This window comes from Oncorhynchus mykiss, chromosome 16 (assembly GCF_013265735.2).
Source record: "Oncorhynchus mykiss isolate Arlee chromosome 16, USDA_OmykA_1.1, whole genome shotgun sequence".
In the NCBI taxonomy this organism is placed as follows: Eukaryota; Metazoa; Chordata; class Actinopteri; order Salmoniformes; family Salmonidae; genus Oncorhynchus; species Oncorhynchus mykiss.
The window spans coordinates 66,635,615-66,655,014 of NC_048580.1; the positions used below are offsets into that span (position 1 = coordinate 66,635,615).

At 42.5% G+C, this 19,400-nt stretch overlaps 1 protein-coding gene across 1 annotated transcript; it reads left to right on the forward strand.

Moving 5' to 3' along the window:
• The first annotated feature begins 4,618 nt into the window (after positions 1–4,618).
• On the forward strand, positions 4,619–18,240 carry si:ch211-180f4.1 (uncharacterized protein LOC100144405 homolog). The gene is made up of 2 exons (XM_021566987.2): positions 4,619–4,869; positions 13,722–18,240. Exon 2 carries the CDS (start codon positions 13,805–13,807, stop codon positions 16,031–16,033), a length of 2,229 nt encoding a protein of 742 aa, XP_021422662.1. The 5' UTR covers positions 4,619–4,869; positions 13,722–13,804; the 3' UTR covers positions 16,034–18,240.
• The last annotated feature ends 1,160 nt before the right edge of the window (positions 18,241–19,400 follow it).

Sequence of the window (19,400 nt, forward strand, 5' to 3'; positions counted from 1 at the left end):
ACGTACCTATGACCCTCCGGGCACTGTGGAGGCGCAGGCTACCCCCTTAGCGCTCGCTCGATGTCCGCGTCCACCTCCCATACTACCGGTGCCACCAGCCTAGCAGCCGGAATGATGGGAGCAGGATCGATGGACCGATCCTCGGTGTCGTAGAGACGGGACAGCGCGCCGGCCTTAGTGTTAAGGGAACCTGGTCTATACGAGATCGTAAATCTGAATCTGGTGAAAAACATGGCCCACCTTGCCTGACGAGGATTCAGTCTCCTAGCTGATCGGATATACTCCAGGTTGCTGTGGTCAGTCCAGATGAGCAAAGGGTGCTTAGCCCCCTCAAGCCAGTGTCTCCATACCTTCAGGGCTTTAACCACAGCTAACAGCTCCCTGTCCCCCAAATCATAGTTTCGCTCCGCCGGCCTGAACTTCTTAAAAAAAAAAAGCACAGGGGCGGAGCTTCGGTGGCGTACCCGAGCACTGTGAGAGCACGGCTCCAACCCCAGCTTCGGACACGTCCACCTCCACTATGAATGCCAAAGAGGGGTCCGGATGCGCCAACACCGGAGCGTCGTTGAACAGCGCCTTCAAACGGAGGAAAGCTCTGTCCGTCTCTGTCGACCACTGTAAACGCACCGGCCCCCCCTTCAGCAGAGGTAATGGGAGCCACCACTTGACCAAAACCCCGGATAAACCTCCGGTAGTAATTGGCAAACCCTAAGAACCGCTGCACCTCCTTTACCGTGGTCGGAGTCGGCCAATTACGCACGGCCTTGACACGGTCACACTCCATCACCCCCCCCCCCCCCCCCCCCCCCCAAAGTGGGAAATGCGATAACCCAGGAAGGAAACGGCTCGTTTGGAAAACTCACATTTCTCAGCCTTAATGTACAGGTCATGCTCTAGCAGCCCCCCAAGTACCTTGTGCACCAGAGACACATGCGCGGCGCGTGTGGCGGAGTAGATCAAGATATCGTCAATATACACCACCACACCCTGTCCGTGCAGGTCCCTGAGAATCTCATCTACACAGGATTGAAAGACGGCTGGAGCATTCTTTAACCCATACGGCATGACGAGGTACTCATAATGGCCAGATGTGGTACTAAATGCGGTTTTCCACTCATCTCCCTCCCGAATACGTACCAGATTATACGCACTCCTGAGGTCCAGTTTCGTGAAGAACCGCGCTCTGTGAAATGATTCCCCCGCCTTAGCAATGACAGGTAGTAGGTAACTAAAACCCACCGTAATGGAATTGAGACCTCGATAATCAATGCACGGACACAGATCTCCCTCCTTTTTCTTCACGAAAAAGAAACTTGAGGAGACGGGTGACGTGGAGGGTCAAATGTACCCCTGTCCCAGAGCTTCCGTGACGTATGTCTCCATAGCCAACGTCTCCTCGTGACTCTTGGGCAGTGCAGCGTTTACCTGGAGGTTTATTGCGCAATCCCCCTGTTGATGGGGTGGTAATTGGGTCGCCTTCTTCTTACAGAAGGCGATAGCCAAAACGGCATACTCAGCGTGAATGCGCCCGGTGGAAACCTGGTCTGGACTCTCCACCATCGTAGCACCGATGGAAACTCCTACACACCTGCCTGAACACTCCTCAGACCACCCCTGGAGAGCTCCCTGTCTCCACGAAATCCTAGGATTGTGACTAGCCAGCCAGGGAACCCCTAGCACCACCGGAAATGCAGGTGAATCAATAAGGAACAGACTAATCAGCTCCTTATGATCCCCCTGCGTAATCATCTCCAGTGGAACCGTGGCCTCCCTGACCAGCCCTGACCCTAATGGTTGGCTATCTAAGGAGTGCACGGGGAAGTGGGATCTATCTGTACTAACGGAATCCTCAACCTCTGGGCAAGTCCGCGATCTATAAAGTTCCCAGCTGCGCCTGAATCGACTAGCGCCTTATGCTGGAGAGAAGGAGAAAATTGGGGGAAACAAATTAATAAAAACATGTGACCAACAGGAAGCTCTGGGTGAGTGTGGTGTTGACTCACCTGGGGTGACCGAGAAGTGTTCTGCCTGCCCTCTCGACTCCCAGATGGACTCCTCCAGCACCGACCGGAAGTGTGCCCTCTCCGGCCACAGCTGGTGCAGGAGGAGCCTCCTCCTCCGGTCCCCCTCGATGCGGCCCCCCCTAACTCCATTGGAATGGGAGCGGGAGGGCCAGGAGGTGGAAGAGACAGGACCATTTCAGAACGTCTGTGAGCAGCCAGCAGATTGTCCAGACTGAATGACAGGTCTATGAGCTCGTCCAGGATGAGCGTGGTGTCCCGACAAGCCAGCTCCCTGTGGACGTCCTTTCTCAGGCTACACCTGTAATGGTCTATTAGGGCCCTGTCGTCCCACCCCGCCCCAGCGGCCAGGGAAGTAGGGAGACCACTCCTCTCCCATTGGTCCATCCTCTCCATCATCTGATCCATCGCCGATCCGATGCGATGGAGGATGGACGTATGATGAAGGACACGGTCCTCCATCGTTGGGGTTGCTGCTCCTGCTGACTCCATAGTTGATGGTGTGGGCTTCTGTTAGGTTTCGAAGAGTGATGGGTGTGGAGTCAGGCGCAGAGAGCAGAGAATTCGGAAAAAACATTTATTCCGCAACAATCACAGCAAACAAAAGAGGGTAACGCCGAAGACAGGCGTAAAACATTCCAAAATGTACAACACTGGTACATACGCTGTACAGCGGAAAATCAATGACAGGACACTCCTGAACCAAAACCAGCAAACAAGCCCGCACAAACACAGGCGGGCTAACTGAACTTAAATAACCCCAACCCAAAACCCCAAACAAGGAACAGGTGAAACCAATTAGACCCAACAAAACGAAAAGGGGAAAAGGGATCGGTAGCAGCTAGTAGACCGGTGACGACGACCGCCGAGCGCCACCCGAACGGGAAGGGGAGCCACCTTCGGTGATAGTCGTGACACAAATAAGTAAAGAGAAACAACAGTACATCATTACATTAAGACATCAAAGTTAGACAATCCGGAAAAAGTCAAGAATTTTTTAAGTTTCTTCAAGTGTAGTCGCAAAAACCATCAAGCGCTATGAGGACTTGGATTAGCTAACACAATGTGCAATTTGAACACAGGAGTGATGGTTGCTGATAATGGGCCTCTGTACGCCTATGTAGATATTCCATTAAATATCAGCCGTTTCTAGTTACAATAGTCATTTACAACATTAACAATGTCTACACTGTATTTCTGATCAATTTGGTGTTATTTTAATGGACAGAAAATGTGCTTTTCTTTCAAGAACAAGTACATTTCTAAGTGACCCCAAACTTTTGAATGGTAGTGTACATGACAAACAGTCTTCTGTAAATGCAATCCTTGGATCCTTAACCTCGATGGTACTACCTGGTTTAAATAAAGGTTAAGAGTGTCTGGGATATTAAATGGGTTTTGGGGATAACAGGCTTGGGAATCAAATATCTAATTTCATGTCATATCTAATCCTTTTGGATTCTTCTCAATCCACTTTGCTATTGTCTAGTTTTCATATCACTTACTGACCTCAGATAGTAATTTAATTGCTTTGGAATGTTGAAATACAGAGATGGTGAATAAATAAATCGTTGCAACTATTGCATGATGTATGAAACACATGGAACCTAAATGCATGACAATACATAGCCCCATATTAAACATACAATACCTAAGTAAGCAATATTATACTTTTAAGTAGGTAGGTAAGTAGGTAATAAAAAATGTTACATTCCATACATGATAAAAATAAAGGTAAAGATGCCATGTTTTTGTAGAATTGCTGGAAATTAGCTTTAAAACTTCAACAATTTCTCTCAGCCTCATGGAAAAATGTGTAGAATAGCAGGTTGGATTAAAAGTTTAGAATTGCCTGTCCATGGTATCTCTCTTGCCTGTGAGTTGTAGATCTTCATCACCAGTGATGAAGGAATTGGATAGATGCCACAGCTACACAAACTGACATGCAGGTTGTCATTTAGTGGCTTGGTGGAGGAAAAACCGTCTGAAATGGAAACAAATGGGTCGCTTTGACAGTGCATGTTCGTCCTTTAAAGAACCACTGCTATATGTCAACAAAGGATTAGCGGTTGCTATGTAGACGGTGTAAAGAGGAGAGTATGATGAGAACGCAAAACTACAACTCATATTTCATTCTGTAATATATCATTTGAACATTCATAATTTGATACAATAATGCAAGGTAAGAAAAGTACATAATAAATCCTAACAATATCATAATCCACCAATAACAATACTGCCATCAAAAATGCTCTGTGTTTGTGTACATAATAAATTACATTGTGTCTCTGTATCATGTTTGGCACATTACCTTTATACTGGAAAACATGACCTCACTGAAACTATTTCTCGTTTACAGAAAGTGAATGACCTAATCGATGACCGAATCATAACATGACTTACAATTCTGTCTCATTCTTTCTGGCGCATCGGTAAACATTAGGGCAGGATGAAAACTGAAGCATTACATCATTGTTTGAGCGAAAGCACGATAGCCTCCTCCATGTGATTGGAGGATACTCGTGGCCCAATAATTCTATTGGCTAATGATAGTAAAACAGGCGGACTTTAGCGACGTATTCTGTGGAGCGCGCATAGTGCTTCAAATACAGTGAGGAACGTCGGGCCAGGTTATAATGCACTGATGTTATGATTTTACAGAAGTCGGTTATTCTATTGTAATGCGAGCTTCGAGATAGCGAGAAAGGTTCAAATTCAACATCCGCAAGGTTATTACGACCGAAGATGTCGATATTGGTCATTTAATTTTCAAGGTGACAGCGAAATTCTTGTAACCAAGGAGTGGAAGACATCGTTCAATTGGAAGCCGCCTGCATTTGGTACAGAGGTAAGGGCGTTATCCAGTTACAGTAGACTACAGTAGACTAGCCTACTCTGTTCCTCTCCTCAGTGTGGCAATTTAGAAAAAGTTTCAAAATGCTTTATTTGATTATAATATCACATTTTGTCCGAGTAGCCTATGTATCTATCACATCCCTCTCTGTCTGTGACTGTGTGGTTTAGGTTACGGTGATACTCAAGTTTACCAATAATGTTGCCTCACAGTCAGCCTTTAACCTTGGAAATGCTTCTTATTAAGATTATCAACCATCCTCCATATTCATAATCTTTGCATGCATGTTTATAGGACAACACAAAGTAGCCTAAACATATTATCATAATGGAATGTATGTATTTTCTTTGCAGGTTTATAGATCATGCTCATCATTCCGATATGTTGTTGTACATTTTCTGGATTATACAGGTGCCCAAAATAATAAACAGCAACTACCTGGCTAGATAAATTAAAATACGTAAGACCCATTTTGAATGAATGCTTTCAGTTGTGCAACTTACTAAGTATCCCCCTTTACGGTATCCCATAAATAAGTAGCCTCCGGTAAGGTTAAACTGCTGCAAGTGATATACAGTATCATGATATGTAAATATTATTTTATTTCCGATCATTTGATTCAAAATTATATGCTTTGGCTGACAAGTCCAGAGGGTCTGTACCTAGGGCTCATTAAGCGTCTAATTGTATCTTATTTGACAGTTTAGAGCTTCAACTTGGGGAGCTATTCCCCAAAGGCATGGATGGTTATTTTGAAGAATTCATGCTCTTGACCTCCTTTTGCAACACAATTAGTTTTACTGCTTCTTGACTTCTTGAATGTCCCCCACCTAAATTGTTCTCCACAAATATAGGATCTGCAAAAAACAGGGCCGGATTATCGCATTTGGAGCCCCGGGGCACCGACCACCAGGGGTCCCCCACCAGATTATTATATATATATATATATTTTTTTAAATGTGTGTGTGGGGGGGGGGCCTTGCAAATAATTTTTTTTATAAACTTCCAAATTGAAGCCCATCCCCACCCCTCAGTTGTTGGAAACTTGGTCTGAAGTTAAAAGTGACTGATAAACTTACCCTTGCTCAGAGACATATTGGACCCAAAGAATGTGCATTGGACAGTATAAAGGATCTTGCAAAAAAAACGTAAATCATCATCAGCATCACTTTTCAGTGTTAGGGCTGCAAAAGAGAACAGATGCCACCAGATCTTTAATGCAACTCACGCTAGCTTCTCTGAGATGAACATACTGAAAGGGCAATCAACTGCTCTTTGATATCTTGCAATTAGGCCCATACAGTATATCTAATGAATCGCATGCTGTGCGAGACCCATGCATGTACTTACAGGCATCGTGCTGGAAATACAGTTGAATACGTTATTCACTCTCAAATATAAGTAACTGCCAAAATAAAGGAAACATCAACCTAAAGTGTCTTAATAGGGCGTTGGGCCACCATGAGCCAAAACAGCTTCAATGCACCTTGGCATATATTCTACAAGTGTCTGGAACTCTATTGAAGGCCTGCGACACCACTCTTCCATGAGAAATTCCATCATTTGGGGTTTTGTTGATGGTGGTGGAAAACGCTGTCCCAGGCTGCTCTCCAGAATCTCCCTACAGTAAGTGTTCAATTGGGTTGAGATCATTTTATACATGACCCTAAGCATGATGGTATGTTAATTGCTTAATAAAATCAGCAACCACACCTGTGTGTGGAAGCACCTGCTTTCAATATACTTTGTATCCCTCATTTACTAAAGTGTTTCCTTTATTTTGGCAGTTACCTGTATATCTATTTTCATCCTTCAAGTGGATGAAATTCAGGAGACACATGCCCCCTCAGTTTCAATGGGATTGAGGCCTCCTCATGTACTTACCCAGACATCATTGCAACAGGAGTGGGGCCAGAATGGTTGGTTGGTTGGTTGCTGTAGCTTTACATAATACAGTGAAACACAGTGAAGAAGCTCTGTGCATCACTTTGAGGAGATAATAAATTAACTTCACAGACTAAATCATTAACAGTCGACTCTGCACTGTGGGAGGAGAGTGCGTTGGTAGCTTTTATGTCCCAGAACAAATGAACATGAAAGCGCTCCAAGGCATGTCCTTGAGCAAGCCTTTTCTCCCCTGAGTGATGCTTTTTCATTCTAACTAGCCAGAGTAATATGTCTATTGATGTGTATCACTAGCTCTGTCTTAGCAGATTCACACTCTCACAGTAGACAACGCATCAGATATACACAGGGAGAGGGAGAGAGAGAGAAAGAGAGAGAGGGAGGGAGAAAGAGAGAGAGAGAAAGAGGGAGAGAGAGAGAAAGAGAGAGAGGGAGGGAGAAAGAGAGAGAGGGAGGGAGAAAGAGAGAGAGAGGTCATTGCAGCAAGTAAAATGGATCAGACTAAAATCTTAGGCTGCATACTAGTATAACCCAATACAGCATGGTATTAAGAGTGTTGTTTGCATAAAGCCTATAGCATGAATTGATGATAACATATTATGTTCCCTCTATGCTGAAATACAACTACCTGTACTTGAAGTGCTCTGGAAAATAGTGGAACAAAAAGTGGATAATTAGGAAATTGTTTCTGGTATCTCCGGAAATAATGGAGTGCTATGCTATGCATCTGTGGAAGTTTAAATGTCCTTTAAAACAATGCTTTAAAAAAGGTGTTAAATATGCACTCTCAAACGTTGTAATAATTTCAGCCAGCCAAAAAGGGTCCCCGTTTTTTGTGTACTACATCATCAAATTGTGTAACTACGTATGTTACGAATTCCATTCGTACTATATATTATGAATTTGTTGTGCTTAAGATCCTGGGGTGCATCTTTAAGTGATTAAATGGATCAATTTGGATTTTTTTTAAAAGACAGTGAATTTGAATAATGAATGCAGTCATATTTTAAAGATGTTACAGGTTTTTGATTGTTCATAACCTTAATACTTAAATTCAAGTTAACCCCAGGGGTTGAATATCCATTAGTTTGTTCAATAACTGTGAGGTCATTTACTGTGCATTTGCATGAAGACTGCAAGAAACGGTTAAGAATTACAATTTCAAGCATTTTGGAAAAATGCTTTCACCAGTGGTTCTTTTCAGAGACTAATTTTATGCATTTTCCATTTGTCATGTGCACATGTTCCAAACACCAACTGCAGTGACCATGTGTTAGATATTAAAAGGGGTAGAGATCATTTTCACGCTGCTCTGAATTACATAGTGCCAAAATCATTTTCACAGAAAGCATTGTAAGAAATTAACATATTTATTTTCCCACCAGGACCAGTGTTGATTCAGTCTGGCTGAGCTGAAATAAAATTATGATGAAATTAGTATAAAAACCTGTGCAATTAATTTCATTATCATTAAATGAGACATCCCACTGGGCACACACTGGTTGAATCAACGTCGTCGCTTTTTTGCTCAGTGCAAAAAAGGCAAGGCTGAAAATTAAGAGACATGCCTGCAGCCCTATCAATAATTCATAAAGCAGACATAAATGTTTTATCGTCTCCAATACATTTGCAAATGTGCAGAGATGTTGTATAACATTCAGGATTAGGGGAAAGAACATGTTTTAGAAGGAGCGAGCACAAGAGAGGGTATAATTAGAACTGCCCCCTAGTTGTGATGTCATCATACATATGTGTGGCTTCTGAATGACAAGGTAGATGACCAATACTGTATGATACATTGTCACACATTTCTTGCACTGCCACAGCCATTTTACATTATATAGTGATTTAGTGGTGGGCAACAGCGATATTATGTTCATTTGTATAATGTATTTTTTTTTTTGCGATTGATCTTTCATAAAGCACAGGCTGGTTAGCCAATAACTGTCACTTGAAAGCAGAGCTAGTGTATGTTGGGTTGATTTAACAAACAAAACAACTCTCCCCTGCCTGTAAGTAATGAAGTAGTAGCTCAACTTCACAATGGTAGTGTGAACATCTGGCGCGGTAATCTCTCTTAAATTAAAATGTGAGCCATGCAAAGCACCCTGCCTGGTCATGGCCCTGAGTGGCTCAACTTTGTATTAAGGGGAAGCATGGAGTCTAACATCTGTCTAAGGGTTGTGTTTCTAATGCCAGAAAGGGCTTTTCAGATACTTAGTTATTATCCCTCATTTCAACATGAGAGCACCTAAACAAGGTTGTTCATCGCAGCATTCAGAAAAACAATAACAGACCTTAGTTCCCAGCATTCCGTAAAATGTATAATGTCAGGTCTGGTGCAAATTGTTTATTCATGAGGAGGACTGTTATTTATTAACAACAGGGTGTTGTTGTCTTCCTACGACATTAGCTTACATGGTTACCAGTGCATTTAAAAAATATGAAATTACACTTGTAAAGCAAAAATTGGAGTGAGAGGTAATACATAGTGATTAGTGGTTAATTTGTTGTTTTGTGAGGTTGTCATATTAAATAGCCGCGTCCATCAAAATGAGACAGCTGCAAGCATCTGATGCCCTAGGTCTAGGAGCACAGTTGACAGCCTAAAAATAACACTAGACCTTTGGACAATTTATTAATATACTGTCTGGATTGGACAGACACATCACTCACGGTTAGGAGAGGAGGCAAGAAGTCATGTCTGAGTGACAAAGGATTGGAGAATGATGGGGACTGAGCATCCTGTTGACAAAGGATTGGATAATGATTGGGACTGAGCATCCTGTTGACAAAGGATTGGATAATGATGGGGACTGAGCATCCTGTTGACAAAGGATTGGATAATGATGGGGACTGAGCATCCTGTTGACAAAGGATTGGAGAATGATTTGGGACAGAGCATCCTGTTGACAAAGGATTGGAGAATGATGGGGACTGAGTATCCTGTTGACAAAGGATTGGAGAATGATTGGAACAGAGCATCCTGGATTGGATAATGGATTGGATAATGATGGGGACTGAGCATCCTGTTGACAAAGGATCCATTGTAGTTGGGTTCTTTAAACATGGCTAGAGGGGTTGATAATGATGGGGACTGTTGTTGGGTTCTTTAAACATGGCTAGAGGGGTTGATAATGATTGGGACTGTAGTTGGGTTCTTTAAACATGGCTAGAGGGGTTGATAATGATTGGGACTGTAGTTGGGTTCTTTAAACATGGCTAGAGGGGTTGATAATGATGGGGACTGTAGTTGGGTTCTTTAAACATGGCTAGAGGGGTTGATAATGATGGGGACTGTAGTTGGGTTCTTTAAACATGGCTAGAGGGGTTGATAATGATGGGGACTGTAGTTGGGTTCTTTAAACATGGCTAGAGGGGTTGATAATGATGGGGACTGTAGTTGGGTTCTTTAAACATGGCTAGAGGGGTTGATAATGATGGGGACTGTAGTTGGGTTCTTTAAACATGGCTAGACGGGTTGATAATGATGGGGACTGTAGTTGGGTTCTTTAAACATGGCTAGAGGGGTTGATAATGATGGGGACTGTAGTTGGGTTCTTTAAACATGGCTAGAGGGGTTGATAATGATGGGGACTGTAGTTGGGTTCTTTAAACATGGCTAGAGGGGTTGATAATGGGGCGAGGTATGTCTGCCTGGGTAGTGATATCAAAATGGAAATGAAGGAAAATGTACAGTGATACTGGAAAATGTACAGTGATACTGGAAAATGTACAGTGATACTGGAAAATGTACAGTGATACTGGAAAATGTACAGTGATACTGGAAAATGTACAGTGGTACTGGAAAATGTACAGTGATACTGGAAAATGTACAGTGATACTGGTAAATGTACAGTGATACTGGAAAATGTACAGTGATACTGGTAAATGTACAGTGATACTGGAAAATGTACAGTGATACTGGTAAATGCACAGTGATACTGGAAAATGTACAGTGATACTGGTAAATGTACAGTGATACTGGTAAATGTACAGTGATACTGGAAAATGTACAGTGATACTGGTAAATGTACAGTGATACTGGTAAATGTACAGTGATACTGGTAAATGTACAGTGATACTGGAAAATGTACAGTGATACTGGAAAATGTACAGTGATACTGGAAAATGTACAGTGATACTGGTAAATGTACAGTGATACTGGAAAATGTACAGTGATACTGGAAAATGTGCAGTGATACTGGAAAATGTACAGTGATACTGGAAAATGTACAGTGATACTGGAAAATGTACAGTGATACTGGAAAATGTACAGTGATACTGGTAAATGTACAGTGATACTGGAAAATGTACAGTGATACTGGTAAATGTACAGTGATACTGGTAAATGCACAGTGATACTGGTAAATGTACAGTGATACTGGAAAATGTACAGTGATACTGGTAAATGTACAGTGATACTGGTGTCAGAGTACTGGCTGCTGATTGTGCCTCTGATCCAGATAGAGGTCTGGTTGTTGTGTTCTCCCAACTGATCCATCCCTCATACTGTACATCCTGCTGTAAAAGCATTCTCACACACACTATTTTGTATATACCTACATTTCTATATTTTAGTTACACCCACTGATCTTTCAGCTCTGTGTCTATCCTGTCCTCCATTTGCATGTTCCAGTGTTCCACCCGTTAGAGCCCGTTGAGGTTTTAGAGATAAGGAACAGCTACGGAGCACCAGCCATTAAGAGCAGCCCAAGGGTTGGTGCCTTTGCTACTTCCTGTCAGGTTGCCATGGCATCAGGCAAGGTGGCCCTGTTTCCTGCCGCCCAGAGGAACTGTGGGGGTTACGTCCTAAGTGTGCCCCTGTTCTCTAATGTGATCAGACAGGCGTGGTGGAGACTGTCACACTTCCCAGCCAGACAGGGGCCCCAGCCCATCGCTGAGTGCTGCCAGCTCAGCGAGTACCACTCTGAAACATCTCCCAATGTAATATTAGGACTGGAGCTTGCCTCCACTGTAGCCTCCTCCATCAGATATATTTTAAAGCCACTAACCGTGCTCGGCTCTGCCCCTCTGCGGCTTAGCTTTCTCTGATGCAACTCTCCAGGGAGTCAATTTGTGTGCAGCGCTTGAAAGGAGCTGGGTAATTATTCCCATCTTGTTTTCATTTTCGTGTCTTTTCATTCTGGTTCTATTGGTGTAACTCTAGTGTGTCAATGTACCGGCTTTGTTCAGAAGATTTCAAACAAGGCTTTGTCATGCCAACGTTTCCAAAGGCTGAGCAAGAGAATATGTCTTGGGAGCGCCACAGAATACTCACACTGTGTTTTTGTGATTTGATTTGTTACCCACTTCTTTTTCTCCCCACACTGTACTTTGGTGAATAATTGAATGAGACTGTGGGTTTGCTGTCTCTTTGGTGTAAGCCACTGACAGCATGAGGTATGTGTCTATGGAGGTTTGTGGAGAAACAACAGATTTGGAGTGGGTTGACAATCGACCTCTTGACAGCTATAATTTAAAAAAATCATAGTTAATACATTGGATGTGGGCTAGAGTAGTCCACATGTTACTGGGGTTGAATGAGATACTAATGTTTTGTGCTGATGAATAAGTTACATTTGAGGAAAGGCGTCTGACCTAAATACCAAAAATGCCCCAGTCTACCTGTGCATCTCTCACATTTTAGAGCTATTTCTCTCATAAAACATCAAGATGGTTGAGCGTAGAAGAAACATCAAGATGGTTGAGTGGAGAAGAAGCAATTTCCTGACATTACGTCAACAGAGCTTGATGCTTGTCATCTTAAGGCATTCCAATCGCACTCTGCCAAAGTTAAAATCCTCTTTACTGTGAGGTCATTGGTAAACAGAGTCATTCTAATGTTTGGAGAAATCGGTGTGTGTTGACATTTCCCTATTGAAGCTGACTGGTAGTTTTCAAATAAGCTTTTTTGGATAGCAATATGAACTTCAATATGGCAGGTATGCTAGGGAGGCTTCAGTTCCATTAGTACGATACTGAGGTATTTAAAACAAGCAGTGGAATCAAAGTCTGTAATATAGAATTTAGGTGCCAGTTTTCAACATTTCACCCTTTTCTGGTTTCAGGTTTTCTTTTCATGTTGGTGTTGTTTCTGACCAGTGCGGAGGCAGAAGGGAATAACATTATTTAGCTTCCTGAGCAGTAAATGCTGTTCAACCCACTGATTCATTGTGTAACAATGCCTATTACCTGTCACCAGCCTCTCACTGCCTGCCACAGAACCCACAGAAACTAGTGGAGAGAGACATGGAGGCACACGTCTCAACGCCACACATAAACTGATCCTAGAGTTATTGTAACATGTAAATGATCGTCACAAACACATTACATTATTAAAAAGCCACATTCAAATTGGATATACACAGCTACCGTATTGATTTCTACATTTAGTTTCCTCAGGGTTAGAAGATAGATTTTGTGTCACAGATAAGAAAACAGCCCAATGTCTGCTGTGCCATGTGGAGGTTCGGTTGAATTTACTGTGGGTTCCATAAGCTGATGGACACCTTAATGCCTTTGGCTTGACAATATGTTTTCCTGCTGGGTCAGGGTGATTTACAGAGTAACAGGAGCTCTGAATCATTCATACTGCCCCAGTCTTCACATAGACTTTTATTTCTTATAGTTGTGGCCCCCTGAAGTAGCACAACATCACAGCTTTAAGGAAACCTTGTTTTCCACGACGTGTTCTACAATTACCATGAACGTTAAAAAGAGATAACTATGCATCACCCGTTTAAGTGGGCTGCCTCAGTATTTTTTTATTGATTTATTTGCAGGTGTGTCGTAAAACATAAACAAATACCTGATAGATGTATCTTTACCTTAAATAAATAACAATTTTCAAATAAATGATTGTTGACTATATTTACATGTGAAATGCATTATTGTCATGCAATATTTTTTACAGTATGTTTTATAATTTCTTCTTACAGGATTAAAGCTCCATCGGCATAGCAGAAGAAGTCACAGTTTAACCTGGCCCAGGGTTAACAGGGTTACCTCATTCTACTGCAACATGGGAGGATCTGGGATCTGTGCTCGGCTGATGATTGTCTTTCTAATGGTGATCTCATGCCAAAGTTCAGAAGCTAGTTCTCCCTGCCCAGCGCAGTGTGTATGTGAAACACGTCCATGGTACACACCTCAATCGGTATACCATCAGGCCAAGACGGTGGACTGCAATGAGCTCCATCTTAGTGGGGTCCCGTGGAATATTTCAGGTGACACTCAGGTGCTTCTCCTCCAGAGTAACAACATCTCCTCTGTGTCTGTGGAGCTCCAGAGTCTAGTCAACCTCACAGAGCTAGACCTCTCCCAAAACCACTTCACACAGATCCAAGACATTGGACTGCACAACCTGACCCAGCTTGTCACTCTCTACCTTGAGGAAAACCAAGTAAAAGAACTGCAAGATTTCTGTCTGAAGGATCTTGACAGTTTGGAAGAGCTTTACATCAACCATAACCAAATCTCCTCCATTGGGCCTAAAGCCTTCTCTGGGCTCAGAAATCTCCTGAGGCTCCATCTCAACTCCAACAAGCTGGTGGCCATAGACAGCCACTGGTTTGAGTCTCTCCCTAACCTTGAGATTCTTATGATAGGGGAGAACCCCATCCTGGGGTTACAGGATATGAACTTCCACCCCTTGTCAAAGCTGCACAGTCTGGTGCTGGCTGGCATGGGCCTCAGGGAGGTCCCGTCGGGAGCTTTCCAGGGGTTGGAATACCTGGAGAGTCTGTCCTTCTTTGACAACAAGCTGACAGCAGTCCCCAAAGATGCCCTCCGGGTCCTACCAAATCTCAAGTTCTTAGACCTTAACAAGAATCCCATTGGCCGTGTTCAGGAGGGAGACTTCCATGATTTCCCCCATCTGGAGGAGCTGAGTCTGAATAACATGGAGGGCCTGGTTGCCATTGAGAGGGGGGCGTTCTCCAACCTCCCAGAGATGGCAAAACTGGAAATTTATAACAACCCCCATTTAGCTTATATTGATCGTGCTGCTTTCATTGACATGGGCGGCCTGCGCACTCTGTTAGTCCACAACAATGACATCAGCCTCTTGTCACACGAGGTTTTGTCCTCTTTCCCTAGCCTGGATGAAGTGAGTCTCCACAGTAACCCTCTCAGGTGTGACTGCCTCTCTAACTGGGGCCCAGTCCTGGGGAACCAGTCCACCCTCAAGTTGCTGGAGTCCCAAATCACCCTCTGTGCCTCCCCTCCCCATTTGGTTGGCCACGCCCTCCAGGAAGTGGTCACCACCAGCTGGAATGTTGTCAGCAACACCTGCCTCCCTCACATCTCCCTGCACACATTCCCCCCACTGCTCAATGTCACTGCTGGACAACCCCTGACTCTGGACTGTTGGGCTGTTGCTGACCCTGCACCTCAGTTCTACTGGGTGACGCCAACAGGAGACAAGGTGACCTCAGAGGCTGTCTCTGCAGTCATGGTGGACGGCAGGAGCACAAAGAAACACAGACTGCAGGAACAGGGGGCTCTGGAGATCCTCCAGGTTGAGCCAGCTGATTCTGGTCTGTACACGTGCGTGGCGTGGAACACAGAGGGGGCGGACACGCGTAGTGTGTCAGTGTACGTGGAGAAAGGAGACTGGCACGGTGGCAGGCTGAATGTCGGGGGGCACACAGTAAACACCATAATGGCCCTGGTGGTCCTGGCTAAGATCATCCACTCCCAGTCAGTGGTCCTGGAGTGGAAACTCTACCCTCCTCACTTCCACAGCCATGAGGCATCTCAGCCCAAGTGGTCCAGCGCCACCATGAAGATTGACAACCCTCAGATCAGCTATACAGCCAAGGTTCCGGTTGATGTGCAAGAATACAACCTGACTCACCTGTTGCCCTCGACAGAGTACAGAGTGTGTCTGACCATGTCAGCTACAGAACAGCAGACGCAACACTCCTGCATCAACGTCACCACCAAGGAGGCCAGTTTTGCTGTGGAGATGGTGGCCCAGCCCACCAATGTGGCCCTTGCAGCTGTCATGGGCTCCATGTTTGCCATCTGCATCATGGCCCTGCTTGTATTCTACATGGGCCGGCGTATGAAGCAGAAATCCTGCCATCACTCCCTGAAGAAATACGTGCAGCATGCCACCTCCATCCCCCTGAATGAGCTCTACCCTCCCCTGATCAACCTGTGGGAGAACGAGACTGAGAAGGAGAAAGAGGGTCCAGTGGATCCCCAGAACTCTCAGATTGACACCTCAAAGACATACATGTGGTAATAAAGGTCAAAGTGCGTAGATGTAAAAGAGACATTTAACGACGTTTATGTACTGTACTGTATGTAATCTTAGTTACTGCTCAATCTTGAGATTTAAGAGTAAGATGTCATTGTGAAAGATAAGGTATTTTTAGACTGCAGATCTCTAGCTCAAGCACACTTAGTTGTCCCGTTGAATAAGGATCCTATTGTAATGCAGTTATGTTACATAAGGAAATATGCTGAGTGGGCCAGGTTTGAAGTATCCATGGCCAAACACACCTCCACAGAAGTACACTGTAACATCAAGCATGTAAGATATTTTATTGTTTATTTAATTCACTTTCTAGATTATATTTAACTAAATATGAAACGAAACCATAATACATTTCTGCCAGAGCACTTAGGTCAAGACCTGTTCACTGCTGCGTACTAATTCCAAATCACTGTTTAGGATTTTTTGCATGTCTACCTGCATGTTTTTCCTGTGCTCTGAGTATTTAGTCAAATACCCCTTCTCTCCTTTCCCTTTGAAATATACAGGTGTAAAGCTGACAACAAAATGTTTATTCTACTTGGGGGTCGTATCCTGTTGTTCTTTCTTCTTTAGATGATTACTCCTAACACAACGGACCCTGTTTCATAGCTTTAAAGGTGGACTCGGCGATATGACGTAGATGGAGAAAGTAAACAGCATAGTGGGTCAATTTCCGCAACAACTAAGAGCGTTGAAGCGCGAGGCTCAACTTCTCCGCTTATTTTGGTGCCATGGCTACCACGCTGTGAACCCCGTGCACATGCGCATATACTGTGTGTGACTGTGTGAGAGCGAAGTCTTGCTCATATCTGCGGTGCAGCTTGTGGCAACGTAATTTCACGGAGTCTACCTTTAACAGTTCATGATCATACAGGAAATAAATGCCATTCTTGTCTGGCATTGCATTTGTTGTCCATTTGTTACTGTTAGCCTGCACATGAAGAAAAAAAACAGCATTTGAATGTATGTTTATTTATTTGTTTGCTAACTTGTTTCATATATATTTATTTTCTCACATTTTATAATCGAAAAATGTGCATTATAGTTAACCTATGCAGGATAAATGAACACTACCCTCATGTTCTTTGACTTGTTCATTACCAGACCGAGATCATGATGAAGTCATGCAGAGTTGAACCTTTATTAAGTTTCTCTGCATGGACAGCTAAGGGGTATTAACAACATGCATTTTCCTTCACACACAATGCAACATTTAGTGCTATCTACTGTCTATCATGGTGGTTAATTACCACATACACGTGATTTATTTATGTTCTATTAAAAATAGATTTCTAGAATATAGCAATTTAAGGTTGCACACAATGGCCAGTTACTGCATGAGTTTGCACTATATTTTGTGGACTGTTTTTGACTGTTTTTTAAACCATGCCATACAGTACAAGTGAACCTATTTAAGATGGAATATTTACTCACAATACAATGCACTTAGTTGTTGGACTATGCTCATCCAAATGTCTCCCCTGTACCAAAATATTTCAACCAAGATTCGACAGCTTGAGCATATCTGGAAAATGTCTCCAGGATATACTGCTTTTTAACTCATAGATGTAACACAATATTTAGACACATTACATGGTTTTGCATTAGATGTAGGAAACTGCTTATTTTTTCATTTAATTTTATAACCTGATGAAACATCCAAACATTTTATTTATGTGCTTATTTGTTTATATATTGATTGATTGATTATGAATATGACACATATTAATCAAAAATCAGTTTTTTATATATATATATATATATATATATATTGAGCTATTCAAAAACATTAAGCCAAGGAATAACATTTCAGACACAATACATTTATTGTGTGTATAGTTCCATAACTAAGAGGCTGAAAATATCTTTTGATCTATCAAAATGCTGTATGTAGCAAAAGGCTGACTCTCAAAATGAAATGTTATTGACTAAAGCATGCCCTCTAGTGGCATTAGGTCCTTAATCAAAGTACAGTGTAACGTTTCAAATGCTGTAGTCTAGAATTTGATTAAACTTGACAGTGAATTGCAGGGTATTTTGTAATATAAAGCAATCTTGTTATATTTTAATTAAACCATTAATATTCCTCAACACTTTAGACGTATCGGTCTGTGCTTCTGTAGTTAATGGGAGATGACTGTGAAGAAATGTATTTCTTGACATGAATAAAATCATTATCCCATTTATTTGAATTTCCTGTATCCATTTTTTTTTTGTTACGGGAACATTCTTCTCTTGTAGTATGAAAGAGAAAACGTTGCAAATTTTAGAAAATGATAGGCAGAATCTACTGCACACCCACAGCTGATTAGTGAAGGTGTTGTAGGCAAAAGTGAAGAAACAGCAAAAAGTCTCTGCACACTTCTAGTCAGATGCAATTTTCTTTAATTGTGGCTTAGCTTTCGGTCAGCTGACCTTCATCAGCTGAGCAACAAGAATCTGAATGGAAATGTGAAGACTTTCCTGTTTCTCAAGTTTTAGTAAAAAAATCTTATAAATCAAATCAAATGTTATTTTTCGTACACATATTTAGCAGATGTTATTGGTCACATACACATATTTAGCAGATGTTATTGGTCACATACACATATTTAGCAGATGTTATTGCGGGTGTAGCGAAATGCTTGTGTTCCTAGCTCCCACAGTGCAGTAGTATCTTAACAATTCACAACAATACACAATACACACAAATCACTGAAGACTCAAATCACTGGAGACTCATATCTCCCGCATTAGCTTTAAGCACCAGCTGTCAGAGCAGCTCACAGATCACTGCACCTGTACATAGCCCATCTTTAAATAGCCCATCCAACTACCCCATCCCCATACTGTATTTATTTATTTATTTTGCTTCTTTGCACATTCATCTTCTGCACATCTACCATTCCAGTGTTTAATTGCTATATTGTAATTCTTAGCCACCATGGCCTATTTCTTGCCTTACCTCCCTTATCCTACCTCATTTGCACATACTGTGTATAGACCTTTTTTTTCCTCTACTGTATTAATGGCTGTATGTTTGTGTATTCCATGTGTAACTCTGTGTTGTTGTATGTGTCAAACTGCTTTGCTTTATCTTGGCCAGGTCGCAGTTGCAAATGATAACTTGTTCTCAACTAGCCTACCTGGTTAAATTTAGGTGAAATAAATAAAATAAAATAAAAAATCTAAAAGTAAACATATGGAATTAAGAAATATATACATATTAGGACGAGCAATGTCAGAGTGGCATTGACTAAAATACATTAGAATAGAATACGGTATATACATATGAGATGAGTAAAGAAGTATGTAAACATTACTAAAGTGACAATATATGTAAGGCTGCAACACAAGAAGGATGTGTACATGG